This window comes from Leuciscus leuciscus, assembly GCF_965113295.1.
Source record: "Leuciscus leuciscus genome assembly, chromosome: 11".
NCBI lineage: Eukaryota > Metazoa > Chordata > Actinopteri > Cypriniformes > Leuciscidae > Leuciscus > Leuciscus leuciscus.
The window spans coordinates 3,842,817-3,859,806 of record NC_138735.1 but is presented as its reverse complement, the minus strand read 5'-3'; the positions used below and the strand labels follow the sequence as shown (position 1 = coordinate 3,859,806).

At 41.2% G+C, this 16,990-nt stretch overlaps 1 protein-coding gene across 3 annotated transcripts in view; it reads left to right on the top strand.

The window, feature by feature from the left end:
* Positions 1-16,990, top strand: part of LOC309509543 (uncharacterized protein) — a 56,139-nt gene that overhangs the window by 21,414 nt on the left and 17,735 nt on the right. The window contains exons 10-13 of one of the 3 annotated variants that reach the window (XM_082184321.1): positions 613-1,013; positions 16,013-16,109; positions 16,191-16,371; positions 16,454-16,684. In XM_082184321.1, the coding sequence (XP_082040447.1) occupies positions 613-1,013; positions 16,013-16,109; positions 16,191-16,371; positions 16,454-16,608 (834 nt within the window). In that variant the 3' untranslated portion in view covers positions 16,609-16,684. Of the gene's footprint in view, positions 1-612; positions 1,014-16,012; positions 16,110-16,190; positions 16,372-16,453; positions 16,685-16,990 lie in introns of those variants that run through there. The other 2 variants (XM_082184320.1, XM_082184322.1) reach the window with 2 other exon arrangements.

Genomic DNA, 16,990 nt, shown 5'->3' with positions numbered 1-16,990 from the left:
GTTTTTTAATCTATTAAGAACATCTCCTCTTGGTTATGTGAACGTTAGAGGGACATTCCATTCTTTCATTTTGAAAAAGTTGTGAGAACGTTCTATTGTAATTTCTGAAGAACATTATTCAGCAAGTTCAGAGAACATTCCCTTTTATCTGATCCTTCTAATGATTAAAGGACTATCTGAGAATAATGGCACAAAAAAAAGTTTTCTCCCAAGATTTAATTAATCAGTTATACTGTATATAATATTCCAATAATTATGTTCTAAGATCATTTTATATTCACATTCTAAAAACATTCATCAAAAACAAAAAACATCATCAACAACATTATTGGCACAATGTTTTCTCCTGACATTACAAAAATATGAATAGAATTTTAATAAGATCATATGGATGTTTTAACATTGTTTTAAGAACGTTTTCTCTCAACATTACAAGAACGTGTATTAAATATTAATAATGGTCCATAAACATTTTTTTAATAATATTTTGTCCTACCATTTAAAAAAACTTTGAAAAAACTTCAAAGTAATTTTAACTGTCAGCTGTATAATATTTATCTCTGTTTTTTTTGCCTGATCTTTTCACACACCTGCTTCCTCATGACCAATCAGGACTCCGGAGACTTCATGGTCTTCAGAAACGAGATCAATTCTTTTGAGAACCCCAATGAAGTAATCACCAGACGCAATCAAGTTAAAATCGGCTTCTCCTGCCAGTACCCCAAAGTAGCCAGTGTTTCCAACCACTACATCAACAAGAAGTCAGACTTCATCTTCACTGAATCCAGATTTGGCACTTTTAGTTACTCATTTGACATTTTTACTGACAATAACTTCAGCAGTCCAGTGGATCCCAGTCTGTATCCGCTGGAGATAAATTTGATGGATGTGCTCTATATGGGCATTGCAGCCCATTCTGCTCTCCCTGAGGTCCAGCTCTTTGTGGAGTCTTGCAGGGCCACTCCAGATGACAACCCATACAGTGCCCTCTCTTATGACATCATCAAAGAAGGGTGAGACTGCTAAAATCCTTACACTAGCGTGTGGTAAAACCTCTCTTCTATATCTGTTCCACATCAATTTTATTTTGTGGGGAAAAAAAGATGTTGTCTTAACCAGACATGAAAAGTGTCTTGGTTCCCTTTCAAGGGAACTTCGAGCTGCTAGACGCGGTGGGGAACGCCCTGCGTGATTGCGTCATGAAGCACGTGTATGATCAGTCCAATGGAAAGACGAGACGTCATAGGCGGGTGACGTCATCGACCAGGAAACTATAAAGCAGCCCCGCTGACACAGATCGCGTCAGCTTCTGTGCCTTCAGCAAACGATCTGTGTATTCTGTCCTTGTCATATTTATTGTTGTCTGTCAAGGTGCAATATATATATATATTATGTCAAAAGAGAGCAAGCAAGCGTTGTGTTGTTCCCTCCCCACGTTATATCACGGGTGGGGACACACACTTCAGCTTTGTGTTGCTTGTTTGGGAGTGGAGCATGCCAACAGTCAGTTCTCGAGGGGGCTGACTGTGAGCATTGCGAGAAGCTGTCCGTGAGGACGCTCCGCTCCCGCCGGCCGTTCTTCGAGGAGGACGGTTCGGTGCGCGTGCCCCGAGGCGCGGGTCCCGCTGCTGCCGAGGCACGGCGTCGACGCGCATCTTGGGGATCGCAAATGGTTCTAACAATCACCTGTTCGATCCAGTGCCTTATCTCGGGGAGAAGCACGCTCTGCGGTTTCTCCTCCCCGGGATGAGGCACTCATGCTGCGATTTCCAGTTCCGAGGAATTGGTATCGTTATAGTGTTTTTGTTTAAAAAATAAATAAAAGAAAAAATATCAAATAAAGGCAGATGTTTATGAGTTTTCAATAAATAAATAAGTCAGCTCATAACTCTGTTGAATAAAGAGGAGCTTATAAAAGGAGGTTTTATATAGTGCTGTTGCTAAGTTAAATATTACTGGCCAGCCGAACATATATGAGAGTGAAAATATAAGGAAAACTCTATATCTCAGCCTCCTCGTCGGGGAGTGCCGTTTTTTCCCTATCTCCACACTGAGGTGTCGAGATCGTGGAATAAACCGGTTTCTGTTTATGTGTTTTATCCCTAAACTTCTACTATAGTAATGTTATGGGTATTAAGTATCATGGTATGACAGTGCCTCGGGTTAAAGAGACGCTTGCGAGCTATCTCTCTCCCGTGTTGGCGTCATCATAACCCCGACGTTACCCACCAGTAGTGTTGCTTTCGTCAACGAAAATTATGACGAAATATTGTCGTCAACGAACCGTTATCACCTGACGAAAACGAGACGAGACGAGACGTAAATGCTGGTCATGTGACGATGACTAAAATACATGTATAATGCAATATCGTTGACGAATAAAAACGAGACTAAATGTGGTTTACGAAATAAAAACTATGCTAAAATGTCTCTTCATTTTCGTTGACCAAAACGAGACGAGACGAAATGTTATAACGTCACGACGAATGAGAGAGTTGTGCGTGAACCTATAGCTTATCGGCTTTAAATTCTGGTTTGCGATCTGGTCACCCGATTATCAGCGAATTTAACAATATTACTCCATTAGCCTACTTATTCTATTAAAATGTCTCATTGATATTTGACACATTCATAATCATTACTTTTGCCGGTTCTTTGTGACAGCTGTAGGCTATGTTATTGGCAGCGTCACCCGCGGTTACATGAACGCGTCACCGCATCAGCACCAGAACATGGAGATTTTATTTTAGAGAATAATCGCACAACCTATTCGATATTCTATAATTAAATAAACTAATCGAATATCCAAAAATCGTGACTCATCCCTGCATGGAATCTCTTGTTTCTTTTCCCAAATCTTCACTCACGTCTCACCCATTTTCTAAAAGGATTATAAACGTTTCTTCATTGGTTCGCTTTTAATTAGGCCTATTATATTCGTATTCTTTACTGTGGTAAAGTAGAAAAACGCTGTAGGACAGATAGCCTACATTTGTACTTGCATGTCAAATAATTTTTTACACAGTTTGTGCTTGTTAGGCCTATATTAGACATAGTCATTAGACATTATAGTCAAGTTTAGTTGTAAAACGCGTTTCACACGCGCGGGTGATTTTTAGTTTCACTTTCTCTGGCAGCGCAATCTCAAACATAGAACGAAATAAATATATAATTTCTAAATATTTCGCCCTTGTGGAGGATAAAATTCGCTCTTCAGACCAATTTACATCAAGTAGAAAACACGAAGATATCATAAAGAGATCGATGGTCTCTTTCCTGCTCGTGTCCCACATCCCTCTCAAAGTGCAGAGTGGTAGGCTATATCACGCGTCTTTGTGTGGAAATATAAAACGAGTTTTATTTTTTTAAATAACCCCCCAACCACCGCCGGTAGTTGGTCCATTACCGCGGTGGTAAAAAAAAAAAAAAAAAAACAACTGCCACCGTCACAGCCAAAGCTAAATATACTAAATATAATAAGATAACCTTGTTTGCAATTATATATTGACTAGGGTAAATAGAATTGCATTACTAAAAAGAGACTAAAATACAATTTCCATTGACTAAAACTAGACTAAAATGTCATCAGTTTTCGTTGACTAAAACTAGACTAAAATGTCATCAGTTTTCGTCGACTAAAACTTGACTAGACTAAAAAGAGTATGAACGTGACTAAAACTAATAAAAACTAAAATGACAGCTTGACACAAAGACTAGACTAAAACTAAAATTAAAACAGGCTGCCAAAAACAACACTACCCACCAGCCACTATAAATAATAGATAAATACTATTAGGCAGCACTGGTAGGTAAAGTATATAAGCATGGATGAATGTGAGGATGTAACAGCACTGACGCTATTCGAGAATTGCGTCGCGCAACAGATAAACTATACCGGGGAGGGACGGTTTCGAGAAATCGTTTCTCCTCGGCGTCCTCTGGGTGGCGACTCTCTGAGGAGGGTCGCAGCGCTGCCAGTTTGGTTGTTTCCTGCTGGTGGCCACAGAGTGATATATTTATATATATATATATATATATAGTTTTTCTGAATAAAGAAAAATTAAGATAAAATATGTCTTTTCTTCTGGACGCTCCGCTTTCAAAAAAAAAAAAAACGAAGAAATAAACTCTTCAGCGGCGTTCCAAAGGTTTCTTCCTCACCGATCTAACGTTCCTGAGACTGCTGGGCGGGAGCAGTCTCAGCATACTTAAGCTCCTCGCAGCATAGAGTGCGGCAAAACAAGGATTCGCCATTCGGGCTCATCCACAATCGATGGGGACCTGGGTGGCTGTCACAGTCTAGCCAGTTAGAGATATGCAAGATCTGAGGACTGTTTTATCTCTAAAATAGCTAAGAATGGAAGAAGCCCTGACGCCGAGGCTGCAGGCTTCTGAGGGTGGTCCCCTCCGGGGTAGGGACGGTTTTGAGAAATCGTTGCTCCTCGGCGCCCTCTGGGGTGCGACTCTCTGAGGAGGGTCGCAACGCTGGCTGTTCGGTTTTCCTGCCGGTTCGCCGTTTCAGGACACCGAGGTGTCAGCGTCCCCAAACGATCCTCTGAGGAGGGACGTAGAGCAGTCAGTTCAGCAGCAGTCAGGAGCAGCAGTCAGGGCCAATCCCTGTCGGTTCGCTGTTTCAGGGCGCTGAGGTGCCTGCTTTTTCCAACGATCCTCCGAGGAGGGTCGTAGGAACAACGCTAGTTAGAGGTAGGCAAGATCTGAGGACTGTCGTTATCTCTAATAAAACTTAGACAAGAAGTCCTGACGCTGAGGCTATCAGGCTTCTGAAGGTTCCTCCGGGGCAGGGACGGTTTTGAGAAATCGTTTCTCCTCGGCACCCTCTGGGGTGCGACTCTCTGAGGAGGGTCGCAGCGCTGCCAGTTCGGTTGTTCCCTGCCGGTTCTCCGTTCAGGGCACCGAGGTGTCAGCGTCCCCATACGATCCTCCGAGGAGGGGCGTAGAATGGTCAGTTCGGTTGTTCCCTGCCGGTTCGCCGCTTCAGGGCACCAAAGTGACTGTTCAACCAAATCCAGAGGCCAGTCTCGAGAGACTGGTTCCCCTAGTAGAATTTCTGGCAGCGTGGAAACTACTGCCACATATTTCTCAGTGGGTCCTGCACACTACAGAAAAGGGTTTCAGAATTCAGTTCGGTTCTCATCCGCCCAGATTTCTAGAGGTCCTCCCCACAGTGGTGGACCCCGTGCAGGCTCTGGTTATGGAGCAGGAAGTACTGACACTTCTGCAAAAGGAGCTATAGAAGGGGTTTCTCCTCCCAGCAGACAGTCAGGGTTTTACAGCCGTTACTTGTTCCGAAAGAGGATGAGGGGTTGTGTCCTATTCTAGACCTGCGTCAATTAAACAGCAGGTTTCAGAATCTCAAGTTCAAAGTATGCTTACGCTAAAATGATTGTGTCACAGATTCAGTCCGAGGACTGGTTTGTCACAATTGACTTGAAGGACGCTTACTTATCTATCCGCCCTCATCACAGGAGGTTCCTGAGGTTTGCTTTCGGGGGCGAAGCATACCAGTATCGGGTTCTTCCATTCTGCCTTTTTTATCACCCCGCACCTTTACAATATGCGTGGATGCAGCTCTGGCTCCTCTGAGACTCCAGGGCATTCGCGTATTATACTTTATCGACGATTGGTTGATCCTAGCTCAATCTGAGCAGATGGCAGTTCGGCATCGAGATGTCGTTCTGTCTCATTTAACCCTTGTGTGGTGTTCAGAACCCTAAAACCCCCGGGATCTTCCCGGTCAAAAATGACCGGACTATAAAAAATAGCTTATAAATCTCTCATTATACTATATTTTCACCCAATATTGGATTCAGTCTTTTTGTCAACTTGTTCTCTTTCAATTGGGACTGGTTTTATATTTCTATTTGCATCTAATTTATCGTAGGCCTCATTTATTTGACAGTAGGGATCTCATTTTTTGAGTAAAAAAAACATTATTTTTGAATCATTTTGGAAATATTAAATAAAATCTGAAGAAAATTGGCACTGTTTATCACACTAGTCTACTTTAATTTTTCACCAGGAAATTTGTTTTGAAAAACTTTTATTTTGTACAAAATGGCACATTGTCACACTTGTGGTCTTCCCGGTCAAAAATGACCGGCCTACAAAAAATTGCTTATAAATCACTCGTTATACAATATTATCACCCAATTTTGGATTCAATCTTTTTGTCAACTTGTTTTCTTTCAATTAGGACTGGTTTTATATTTCTATTTGCATCTGATTAATCGTAGGCCTCATTTATTTGACAGTAGGCATCTCATTTTTTGAGTAAAAAAAACATTATTTTTGAATAATTTTGGAAATATGAAATAAAGTCTGAAGAAAATTGGCACTGTTGATCACACTAGTCTACTTTAATATTTCACCAGGAATTTTGTTTTGAAAATTTTTTATTTTGTACAAAATGGCACAGAGTTACACTTGTGGTGTTCCACTGGGCCATTGAGGGCCATTGTTTCAATGGGCCATTGAAAGTGAATGGGAGAGACTGAAAAGTTTTCAGGGGCATGTTCATTCTTTATGTACACATGTGCATGTGATGGATTATGGTGAGTTTGGGCTCTTTTTAATCTTAACAATCTCATGTAAATAATGATGTGCCATTTACCACAATTTATGCATGCTTCATTGAGTTATGAGTTAAAACGCGACATAAGTGCTAGGCTACATCTATAGTCAAGGCTCTGTGAGCGCATGTGGGGGTTCGTGTGTTACAACTCCATTAGGAATATCTTTAGATCTGAGTGATGGATTATGTTGAGTTTGGGCTCTTTTTAATTGTGATAGTCTACTGAAAATAATGATGTACATTTTTCTACGATCTGTGCATGCTTCGTGAAGTTATGAGCAAAAACCAAACATGAGAGCTTCATGAGTATATACTTGGCTAGGTGTGTCTGTGGTATTTTTTGTGTTAGAACGCCATGAGGAATATCTTTAGATCTCATTGATGGAATATATTGAGTTTGGGCTCTTTTTAATCGTGAGCTCCTGCTGTAAATAACGATGTGTCATTTTTCATGATCGATGTAGGTTTCATGAAGATACAAGTAAAAAGGCCAAGTCTAAGCTACCTTGCTTGACTATGTGAGTCTGTGTGTCTGTGTGTCTGTGGTATTTTTTGTGTTCGAACTCCATGAGGAATATCTTTAGTTCTGAGTGATGGATTATGTTGAGTTTGGACTCATTTTAATTGTAAGCATCTGCTGTAAATAATGACGTGTTATTTTCCACAATCGGAGCATGTTTCATGACGTTACGAGCAGAAATGTGTCTAAAATTCCATCATCCATATATGGTTTAAAAATGGGTCTCTTGAAGGGCTTCTTTTATAAAAACCTCACTCAAGTTTAGTAAAAAGCCTGAAACAATTATGCTTGCTGTATTCTACTCATTGAGACCTTTCAAATGACATATGACAGAGGACTATCTGAGCTGTATGATGTATTTGACATATTGCTGAATGTAGTACAAAAAAGTAGTTTATAAATTATGAATTTGTTTTTTTTCTATTTATCAGCAAATAACTCAGCACTACTTAGGAGTTTATCAAATTGGCTACATTCATTGTAAATTTCAGACTCTAAGATTTCAAATGACACCTATTTTAAGTTGATCAAGGTAATAGTTTTGAAAAAAAAATTATGATTATTTATTTCGCAGCTAGGTGGCGCCTGCGGGGGGCACAGGCTGTTAACACTCTGTTTAAGGGCGCTTTCACACTGGCAGTTTAGTGCGGACCGGGGCACGGTTCGCATGAAAAATCGCTAATGTGAACGCTGTCATCGGACCCGGGTGCGCACTAGAGTACCGAACCCGAGACTACCTGGAGGAGGTGGTCTGAGCTCGGTTGCTCCCGAACCGTGGTGCGGTTCGCGTTAATGTGCAAGCAACACGGACTCGGGTGCGTGCTTGTTCAGGAAGTATAGTGTCCCGCGCATGCGTATCACTGTTGCATCAGGGAAAAATCTTCTGCGAGCAGCAGAAACACGGCGTCCCCTGGATATGTGCTGAATTACACCATGTAATGAACATAAACGTAGTTGTCTCTCACTATGTTGTGCATAATAGCACCAAAAAAACAGACAAATTACAGCTATGCTCAGTCGAGTTGTATTCTCCATGCGTTTTCCGTGTGCGTTTGCGATGACGTAAGATCACTGCAAACGCACCTGGGTTCGAGACAACTAATTGAGTGTGAAACCAGACCAACGCTGCGGGGGGCGCCGGGAACTAGCGCACTCGGGTTCGGACCGCAGCAAACGAACCCAGTGGAAAAACGCCCTTAGAGTAATAACTCAGCTCTCGTTAGGAGTTGAACAAAGTGATTAGATGCATTAAAAATCTGAGATTCTAAGCTTTAAAATGATACATATTTTCTGTTGTTCCATTCATTGTTTGCATTGGTCTCTCCCATTCACTTTCAATGGCCCATTGAAACAATGGCCCACAATGGCCCTTAATGGCCCAGTGGAACACCACAAGTGTAACTCTGTGCCATATTGTACAAAATAAAAGTTTTTCAAAACAAAATTCCTGGTGAAAAATTTAAGTACACTAGTGTGATCAACAGTACCAATTTTCTTCAGATTTGATTTTTCCAAAATTATTCAAAAATAATGTTTTTTTTTACTCAAAAATTGAGATGCCTACTGTCAAATAAATGAGGCCTACAATTAATCAAATGCAAATAGAAATATAAAACCAGTCCTAATTGAAAGAGAACAAGTGGACAAAAAGATTGAATCCAATATTGGGTGATAATATTGCATAAAGAGTGATTTATAAGCAATTTTTTGTAGGCCGGTCATTTTTGACCGGGAAGACCACAAGTGTGACAATGTGTCATTTTGTACAAAATAAAAGTTTTTCAAAACAAAATTCCTGGTGAAATGTTCAAGTAGACTAGTGTGATCAACAGTGCCAATTTTCTTCAGATTTTATTTAAAATGTCCAAAATTATTAAAAAATAATGTTTTTTTTACTCAAAAAATGAGATGCCTACTGTCAAATAAATGAGGCCTACGATTAATCAGATGCAAATAGAAATATAAAACCAGTCCTAATTGAAAGAGAACAAGTTGACAAAAAGATTGAATCCAATATTGGGTGATAATATTGCATAACAAGTGATTTATAAGCAATTTTTTGTAGGCCGGTCATTTTTGACCGGGAAGACCACAAGTGTAACAAGGTGACAAAATCCCCCCTAAAAAAGTAAGAAAATTGTTAAAAAAACATTTGAGAAGTAGTTATACCATCTGTGAATAAAGTCACTATGTTTCAGTCCAAAGCGATAACATTAACCCTCTGAGGTCGAGAAACGCGCCGACGCATTTTGCTGGATTTTTTTCACATAGCAGCAACATAAACTTAAATTACTCCGTCATTTATGGTTATACAGAAAAAAGAAATATAAAAAAATAATCTGTGATATTTCTACTTTTGTATGTGTCCACTTACAATCAAATCAAAACATTGTGCTTTTGTAAAATAAAGAAAATAAACAGGGTGTGCGTTCTGCCTCTCCGTCGCGGTGAACTTTTTTTTTCTTGAGCACGTCTATAAACTGAAACAAAACTCAGCGAATCCTTCTCACACATTTATGAGCCATATACCTTTATACCAGTGTTGTTTTTGGCAGACCTTTTAGTTTTAGTCTTAGTCTTAGTCTTTTGGACGAAAATGCTTTTTAGTTTTAGTCACATTTTAGTCACTTATAAACTTGATAGTTTTAGTCAAGTTTTAGTCGACGAAAACGCAAAAAGGTTTTAGTCAAGTTTTAGTCAATTTTTGTAAAAAACAAAACAAAAACAAAGTAGTCTTTAACAAATTAATTTAGGTTAAAAAGTATTGGAAATGGGCTTAGGTTTGACAGGTTGTACTGTAGCAAGTGTTGCAATTCATAAAACAACAGTTAACCTTAAAACCTTTGCATAATAAACTAGACTTTCTCATTGATGGAGATGCAGTGCTGCCAAGCTGTACTTCATTGTCGCATTGGGCAGAAACCTTTTATCCCCATATTTCAAGATATATTTTTTCCATGAATTGATGCTCTTCTAAAATTTCAGCACATTGGCTATTTTCACCAGTAATCACAGTAATAAAGGAATGGTTTACAGTTTAAACAGCAAAAAACTTTGAGCTACTACAACATTACACACAGATAAAGTGGTAACAGTGGAATCACTGTTTTACTCAAAAAAAGCATAAAAACATTCTTACTTTGGCAATTGTGGCTTTTTTATATAATTAGTTAAATAATAATTTATGTTATAATCTAAGTTATATAATAATTATATATTACTTTGTACCAATTAGCCCACTAAACTAATGCTCGGACACACTCGGTCTCTCTCGCGTACACTCGGTCTCTCGCGCGCACTTTCGGTCTCTCTCGCGCGCAGACACACTCGGTCTCTCTCGCGCGCAGACACACTCGGTCTCTCTCGCGCGCAGACACACTCGGTCTCTCTCGCGCGCAGACACACTCGGTCTCTCGCGCGCACTTTCGGTCTCTCTCGCGCGCAGACACACTCGGTCTCTCGCGCGCACTTTCGGTCTCTCTCGCGCACTGTCGCTCGCTCGCGCAGTTCGTTTCGCTTTTGTCCAGTCCGGCGCCTCATATCGAAGATGTGTGGTGACTCGTGACTAGCCGCAGCCGCAGGTGTGTTGTTGTTGTGTGGAATCTGATGCGCGGCATGGCGGCAGCCGGGTGGTGGGCGTACCCAAAACAAGGATAGGAAGCTGCAGCATTGCTGATACTTTTTTTTTTTTTTTTAGCTCAAAACAGACAGATTTCATGCAAATTAGGCAGAAATGACATGCATTGTGAACGTCAGATTTTCGTTCCGTCTCGTCTCGTCAACGAAAACTCGAAAACGTCTCGTCATGTTTTAGTCACCTTAGAGCCATTTTTAGCTAGTCATCGTCGCGTTATCGTCATAAAAAAAAGGTGCGTCAACGAAATCATTTCGTTATCGTCATCGTTGACGAAAACAACATTGCTTTATACACATTTAAGTGTGTACTTTTAAATGATCGGATTCAAACTGAAAACAAATATTCTCTGTTTAAGTAATTTGTATAAAACCAACAGGATGTCCAGTATCTCAAACGCTTGCTAATTACTTTTTAATTCGACACGCCCACTCGCGCAAAAGAGATTCACATGCAAATCTCCACATGGGACGCGAACGCCCTCGTTACCTCAAACACAAAACACCAAAACACTTCACAAGTCTGCTTTGGAAGACACGTCTGAGCTTACATTGGATTTACCCCCAGAAGAAGAAGAACGCGATTTGAAGACAAGAAAGATGTAAGGTAAGAAATTCTTACTTATTAGTTTATGGTATTGTTGCATAAACTTCACATTGCAGTTGAACTGTTGCTAGATATATGGTGAATATTATACTATTTAGACCCGTGTTTCCTGTTAAATACTGTTTGTGGATATCTGCTCAAACATAGATATGTATAACCATAATGTTTAATATTTTGGAGCGCGATGGCGTTTGAATGTATCATATTTTGGAGCGCAATTGCGTTTGAAAGGAAAAATGCACCAAACATTAGGCTTTATGTTTTTACTATTATCTCATTTCATATCATCATAACGAATGGAAACATTTGAAGTAACATATGATAATCAATATATTTTTCTCTAGCGTAGTTGTTCTTGAAATCTTTTGGAAGATTTAATTTATTGTTATTATTATTTTATGCAGCACTGCGTAGCCTATGCCTACAAGGCACAACAAACCTGGTGTTCATTATATATTGTTGGAAACGTGTGTGTGTGTGTGTGTGTGTATTCTGTGAATTTTAAAAATAAATTTTAACCAGAAAATTCTAAAATCTATTCCCAAAATCGTGCAGCCCTATAGTTTCTCTTGATATCAGTATGTTCACAGTTTTTTCTTTTTTTTTTTCTTTCAGGGACCAGATACCTGCTGACTTCAACATTCACATGAGTCTCTGTACATGAACATGGTAAAGTGAAAATCAAACACCTTGGAAATGAAAGGTATGTACAATGTTTTTAGGAATGGCACAAAGGTCTCTGTCTTTGGATCATTGTTTTCAATGTGCTCTTTTGTCATTTGTATTTTTGGATTGTGTTGTGTTGTAAATAAATCCAAACAATCTAAAAGCCATTCTTTTTTAAATCTCCTCATTCTTTGTGCAAGGTTGCTCTGAATGACAGGGCCTGATCGCTCCTAATAGGGCAGTTAGGGGAGTGTCTTTGTCTTTCTCAGGTGTGAAAAGCTTACATATTCATGAGATGATCACGCCTCTTCGCATATGGCTTTGTCACACAAAACACGTCTTAGAAATTTTAAATCAATATATTGTCTTATCTGAATGAGCAGTCAGGGTGATTTTCACATAGTTTTGGAGCAAATATTCTAGGCTATGTCATACAATTTTCAAAAGTCTTGTGAAGAAATAATCAGTATGGGTTTCATGGCCTTATTTCAGTGAGAATTTTGTGTATTTTCACAAACCACGCATAAATGTCATTATCTCAAAACTACAAACTTTTACATACATGCTGCTGATATATTATTGTAGCAGAGTTTGTGCTGAATACAGTGTAATTAGACTTTAGCCATGAAAATGTCACTAGTAACAGAAAAGAACACAAATGTCAGAGCATGTCAGACCACCTCCAGGGCCCAGAAAACAGCTCAGACCTCAGAGGGTTAACTAGTATTTTTGGGTAAAAGAAAATTCTCTCCGGGTCAAAATGACCCGAACACCATACAAGGGTTAAAGATGTTGGGGTTGTGGCTCAACGCCAAGAAGAGTGTGCTCCTTCCAGCTCAGAGGACCACTTTTCTGGGTGTTTTATGGGATTCGACAATAATGCAAGCACGTCTGTCTCCTGCACGCTGCAATTCTCACAGCCGTAAAGGGGGTAAAACTAGGCCAGTCACTCACTGTGAAACAGTTTCAGAGACTGTTGGGGCTCATGGCAGCTGCGTCCAACGTAATCACTTTTGGCCTTTTGTACATGAGACCTTTGCAGTGGTGGCTCAGGATCAAGGGGTTTTCTCCGAGGGAAAATCCATTTCGCACGATCGAGGTCACGCAGTGATGCCTTCGTGCCTTGGTCATGTGGAAGAAACCTTGGTTCCTCGCCCAGGGCCCAGTGCTGGGGGCTTCTTGTCGACGCGTAACGCTTTCAACGGATGCTTCCCTCACGGGATGGGGGGCGGTCATGAGTGGCCGCTCGGCGAAAGGTCTTTTGCAGGACCATCAACGTTCTTGGCACATAAATCGGCTAGAAATGATGGCGGTATTTCGAGCTCTCAAATACTTCCTGCCAGACCTGAGAGGTCACCATGTGCTTGTCCTTCCGGACAACACACTGATGGTCTCGTATATCAGAGCAGATATCCTGTTGAGGCAGGGGCTGAGGCCCGGGGAATGGAGACTTCACCCCAAGGTGGTGGAGCTCCTTTGGGGAGAACTTCGGTCAAAACTTAAGTCTACCTTTTGCATCGTTTATACAACGCATTGCCCTATGTGGTTCTCCCTGACACATCCAGCTCTGCTTGAACTGGATGCAACGTATTAGGTGTGGTTGAGGCTACACCTGTATGCATTTCCCGATATCTTTGCTCCCGGGAGTTACTATCATCCGGAGTTATGGATACTATGGGCTCGGCCTCTGAGGGGGCCCAGCTCATAGATTCAGGTCTCTCGACTGAGGTCGTGGAGATCATACTCCAGTCTAGAGCTCCCTCCACGAGAAGACTGAATATCTGAATCTTGCTATCTGCCCTATGGTACAGTACTTGATTTCTGCAATGAATGTTTCTTTGCTGGGTTATCTCTGAGGAGAGATTCTTATTTCGTCTTCTCCGTGGTACATGAGGCTGAGGCCTGAACATACTTGGATTTGCACCTGGTATGGTGATAGTCTTTCTTCACCCCTTGCCGGGTTGTATTCCTAGGTCCCTACTAAATTTGCGGGTCATTTGTGCTGCAGGCCTTCTGTCCTCCACCTCCAGATCAGGAAAAACTTAATCTCTTATGCCCTGTCTGGGCTTTGGATGCTTATGTCCACAGAGCTGCCCTGTGGCGTATATATATAAGAGCAGTTATTTGTCTGCTTCGGGTTACCTAAGATAGGTTGCCCTGCATCTAAACAGATAATGAGCAAGTAAGTAGTTGAGGCTATCTCACTTGCTTATGAAGCGGCCGGACAGCCTTCACCTTTGGCTGTCCCGGCCCATTCTACCAGGAGTATGGCTGCCTCTAAGGCTTTATTATCAGGAGTTTCACTCTATGACATCTGTAATGCGGCAGGCAGGTCCTCACCGCATACATTTGTTAGATTTTATGACTTGGACCTAGGCTCCACTCCAGGGTCTAGGGTGCTTGTTTCCTAGTATGCGCATGGTCTTCATACAGAACAGGCATTTGTCATATGGCGTCGTGGGTATAGGGTTCCCACAGCGTCTCGACGCAGCTCGAAGTTCCCTTGAAAGGGAACGTCTCAGGTTTACGTATGTAACCCTGGTTCCCTGAGAGGGAACGAGACGCTGCGTCGCCTTGCCATACTCCCTGCATGCCTGTGATCGACTTGCTTCGGCTTTTCAGAAGCTAACGCGATCTGTGTCAGCGGGGCTGCCTTATAGTTTCCTGGTCGATGACGTCACCCGCCTATGATGTCTCGTCTTTCCATTGGACTGATTATACACGTGCTTCACGACGCAATCACGCAGGGCGTTCCCCACCGCGTCTCGACGCAGCGTCTCGTTCCCTCTCGGGGAACCAGGGTTACATACGTAACCTGAGACGTTTTCCATATCTCTGGTGTTTCGCTGTATAGCTCTGCCCACAGTGAAACCTCATTTATCCAAAATCAACATAGTTATATATCAATCGTCAAATATTCTTTGTAATGATTGGCTGTGATTGTTGCAATGGAGAGACAAATTGATGGAAAGTTTGTATCATGCCTGGTTAGGGGACTGCTGATTTGTTTTTGTAGTTTCGGTTCCCTTGGTTTCTGTTTATGTCCCTGTTTGTTTCTATTGTTACTTTAACTATAATTTATCAGCTGTTTCTTATTTATGTCATTGTTATCCAAGTATTTAAGCTAATCCCTTCTTCTGCTCATCCTTACCGAGTACATTACAAAATACCAAACCCTCAAAACGAGTATAGTTAAGTGACGGACTCACCACCATTACGTCTCATTCTCATTGAGTGGAGGACGTTGGTGGAGTACTTGGGGTGGGTCCTACAGCACAGCAGGTCTGCAAGATGTGAAGCCTGTCAGCGCTGCAAATTCCACACATCATGAGCCCAAGCCTCACACCTGGGTTGTACCGGAGTTAACTGCATTGACCAGTCCATCCTGGAGCCACTGCCTCATAGACCTGTGGTCCACGGATCCAGTTCCCTCCAGAGTCCCTACCCTCAAACCCTTTCTGCCGGTCTTATCCGGTTGTATAGATGCTACGTTTCGATCTGGAAACCTTCCTTTTCCAATGTTCCCACCAAACTGCCTGGTCTCATCTCCTTTGCTGGTTATGTCCAGTCCCCTGGATCCGTCGGCTTCACCGGTGTCATCCTGATCCTCGGCTCTGCCCCCACCATTAACTTCGTGCAGCTCTTTGGCTCTGTCTCCCGATCAAGGCTTCCCGATCACTAGCTCGGCATGAGGTTGAGTCCCCGGATTCACCTTGGACCTCCAGGCCCATTACTCCACCTTGACCTGTCAGCCCGTCGGCTCCGTGATAGTCAAGTTTCTCAGATCACTTAATCTGCATGAAGTTGAAAATCTACTATTTGAGAATTTCATTCAAGATTTCTCCATATATTACACAATACATATTCATGATAAAGATTTCATGCAATCTTTTTGTGTATGATTTATTAAACATTCAGAATTAATATAGTGTTTTGCTACCCTAACTGCTCTGTATAATTCTTAAGAGGTCATGTGATCACTGTGTTCTTACAGGTGTATTTTGGATGGCACAGTTGAGGTTTATCAGAGTGATGCAAGAACGTATGACTTTGGGATCCAAGCTTTCAAGTTCACAGGAGGCTACAATGAGGTATTACAGAATCACATAGTTATGTTGTAAATCCTGTTGAGTATGAAAATTAACTACAGTGCACTTAAATTCTGTTGACAGGTGTACATTACCTGCTCAGTAATTCTGTGTGCGGAAGGAAGTTCAAACTCTAGATGCGCCCAAGGCTGCCTCAGAGAACCCCCACGCAAACGCAGACGAGATGTGAGCAAAGAAACCGATAGGCATCACATAACGCAGGGTCCCTTCCGTGTGGCGAGACATACTCAGCATTCTGCAGCAGGTATATTGGTAAAGTCTTAAATAATGAGTTCAAATTATTCTGCATCATGGTCTTTAATATAATCAATTCTTACTTTCTTTAGAATCAGAAAATGGTGGTTCTCTTCATATCAGTGCAGGCACCGCGGTCTTCTCAGGACTCTTTATAGTCTCCATTGTGGTGCTGGTGGGATTGTGGGTGTACAACAGCAAAAAGACAAGAGCAACTGACCGCATGTATCTAATGTCCAACTTCTGAAGAACATAATAAATGAATTTCTAATTTTCTGTTTTTGAATCCTCTCTGTTCATGTTAATTGAAAATATAATTTAAATGTGGTAAAATCTGCAATAATTTGTCAGACATTGTATGCCTCTAACATGTGCACATACATGAAAGGGTTTGTGTCAGAAATTATTCATATTTTGATACTGTGTGTTTCAGATTCTGTCCAAAGGTAAAGACTTGTACAGGTGCTTTATAGAAGTAAATGTCTAGTTTAAAACAATAAATAGCAAATCAGCTGCATACTTGCCTTTGCCTAGTACTTTACTCTTTTTAACCCATTTTCTTCTTCTTTTAAGGATTTTTTAGGGATCATCCAGTAACTTGATGTATAAGTAATCATAGTGCCTATTAG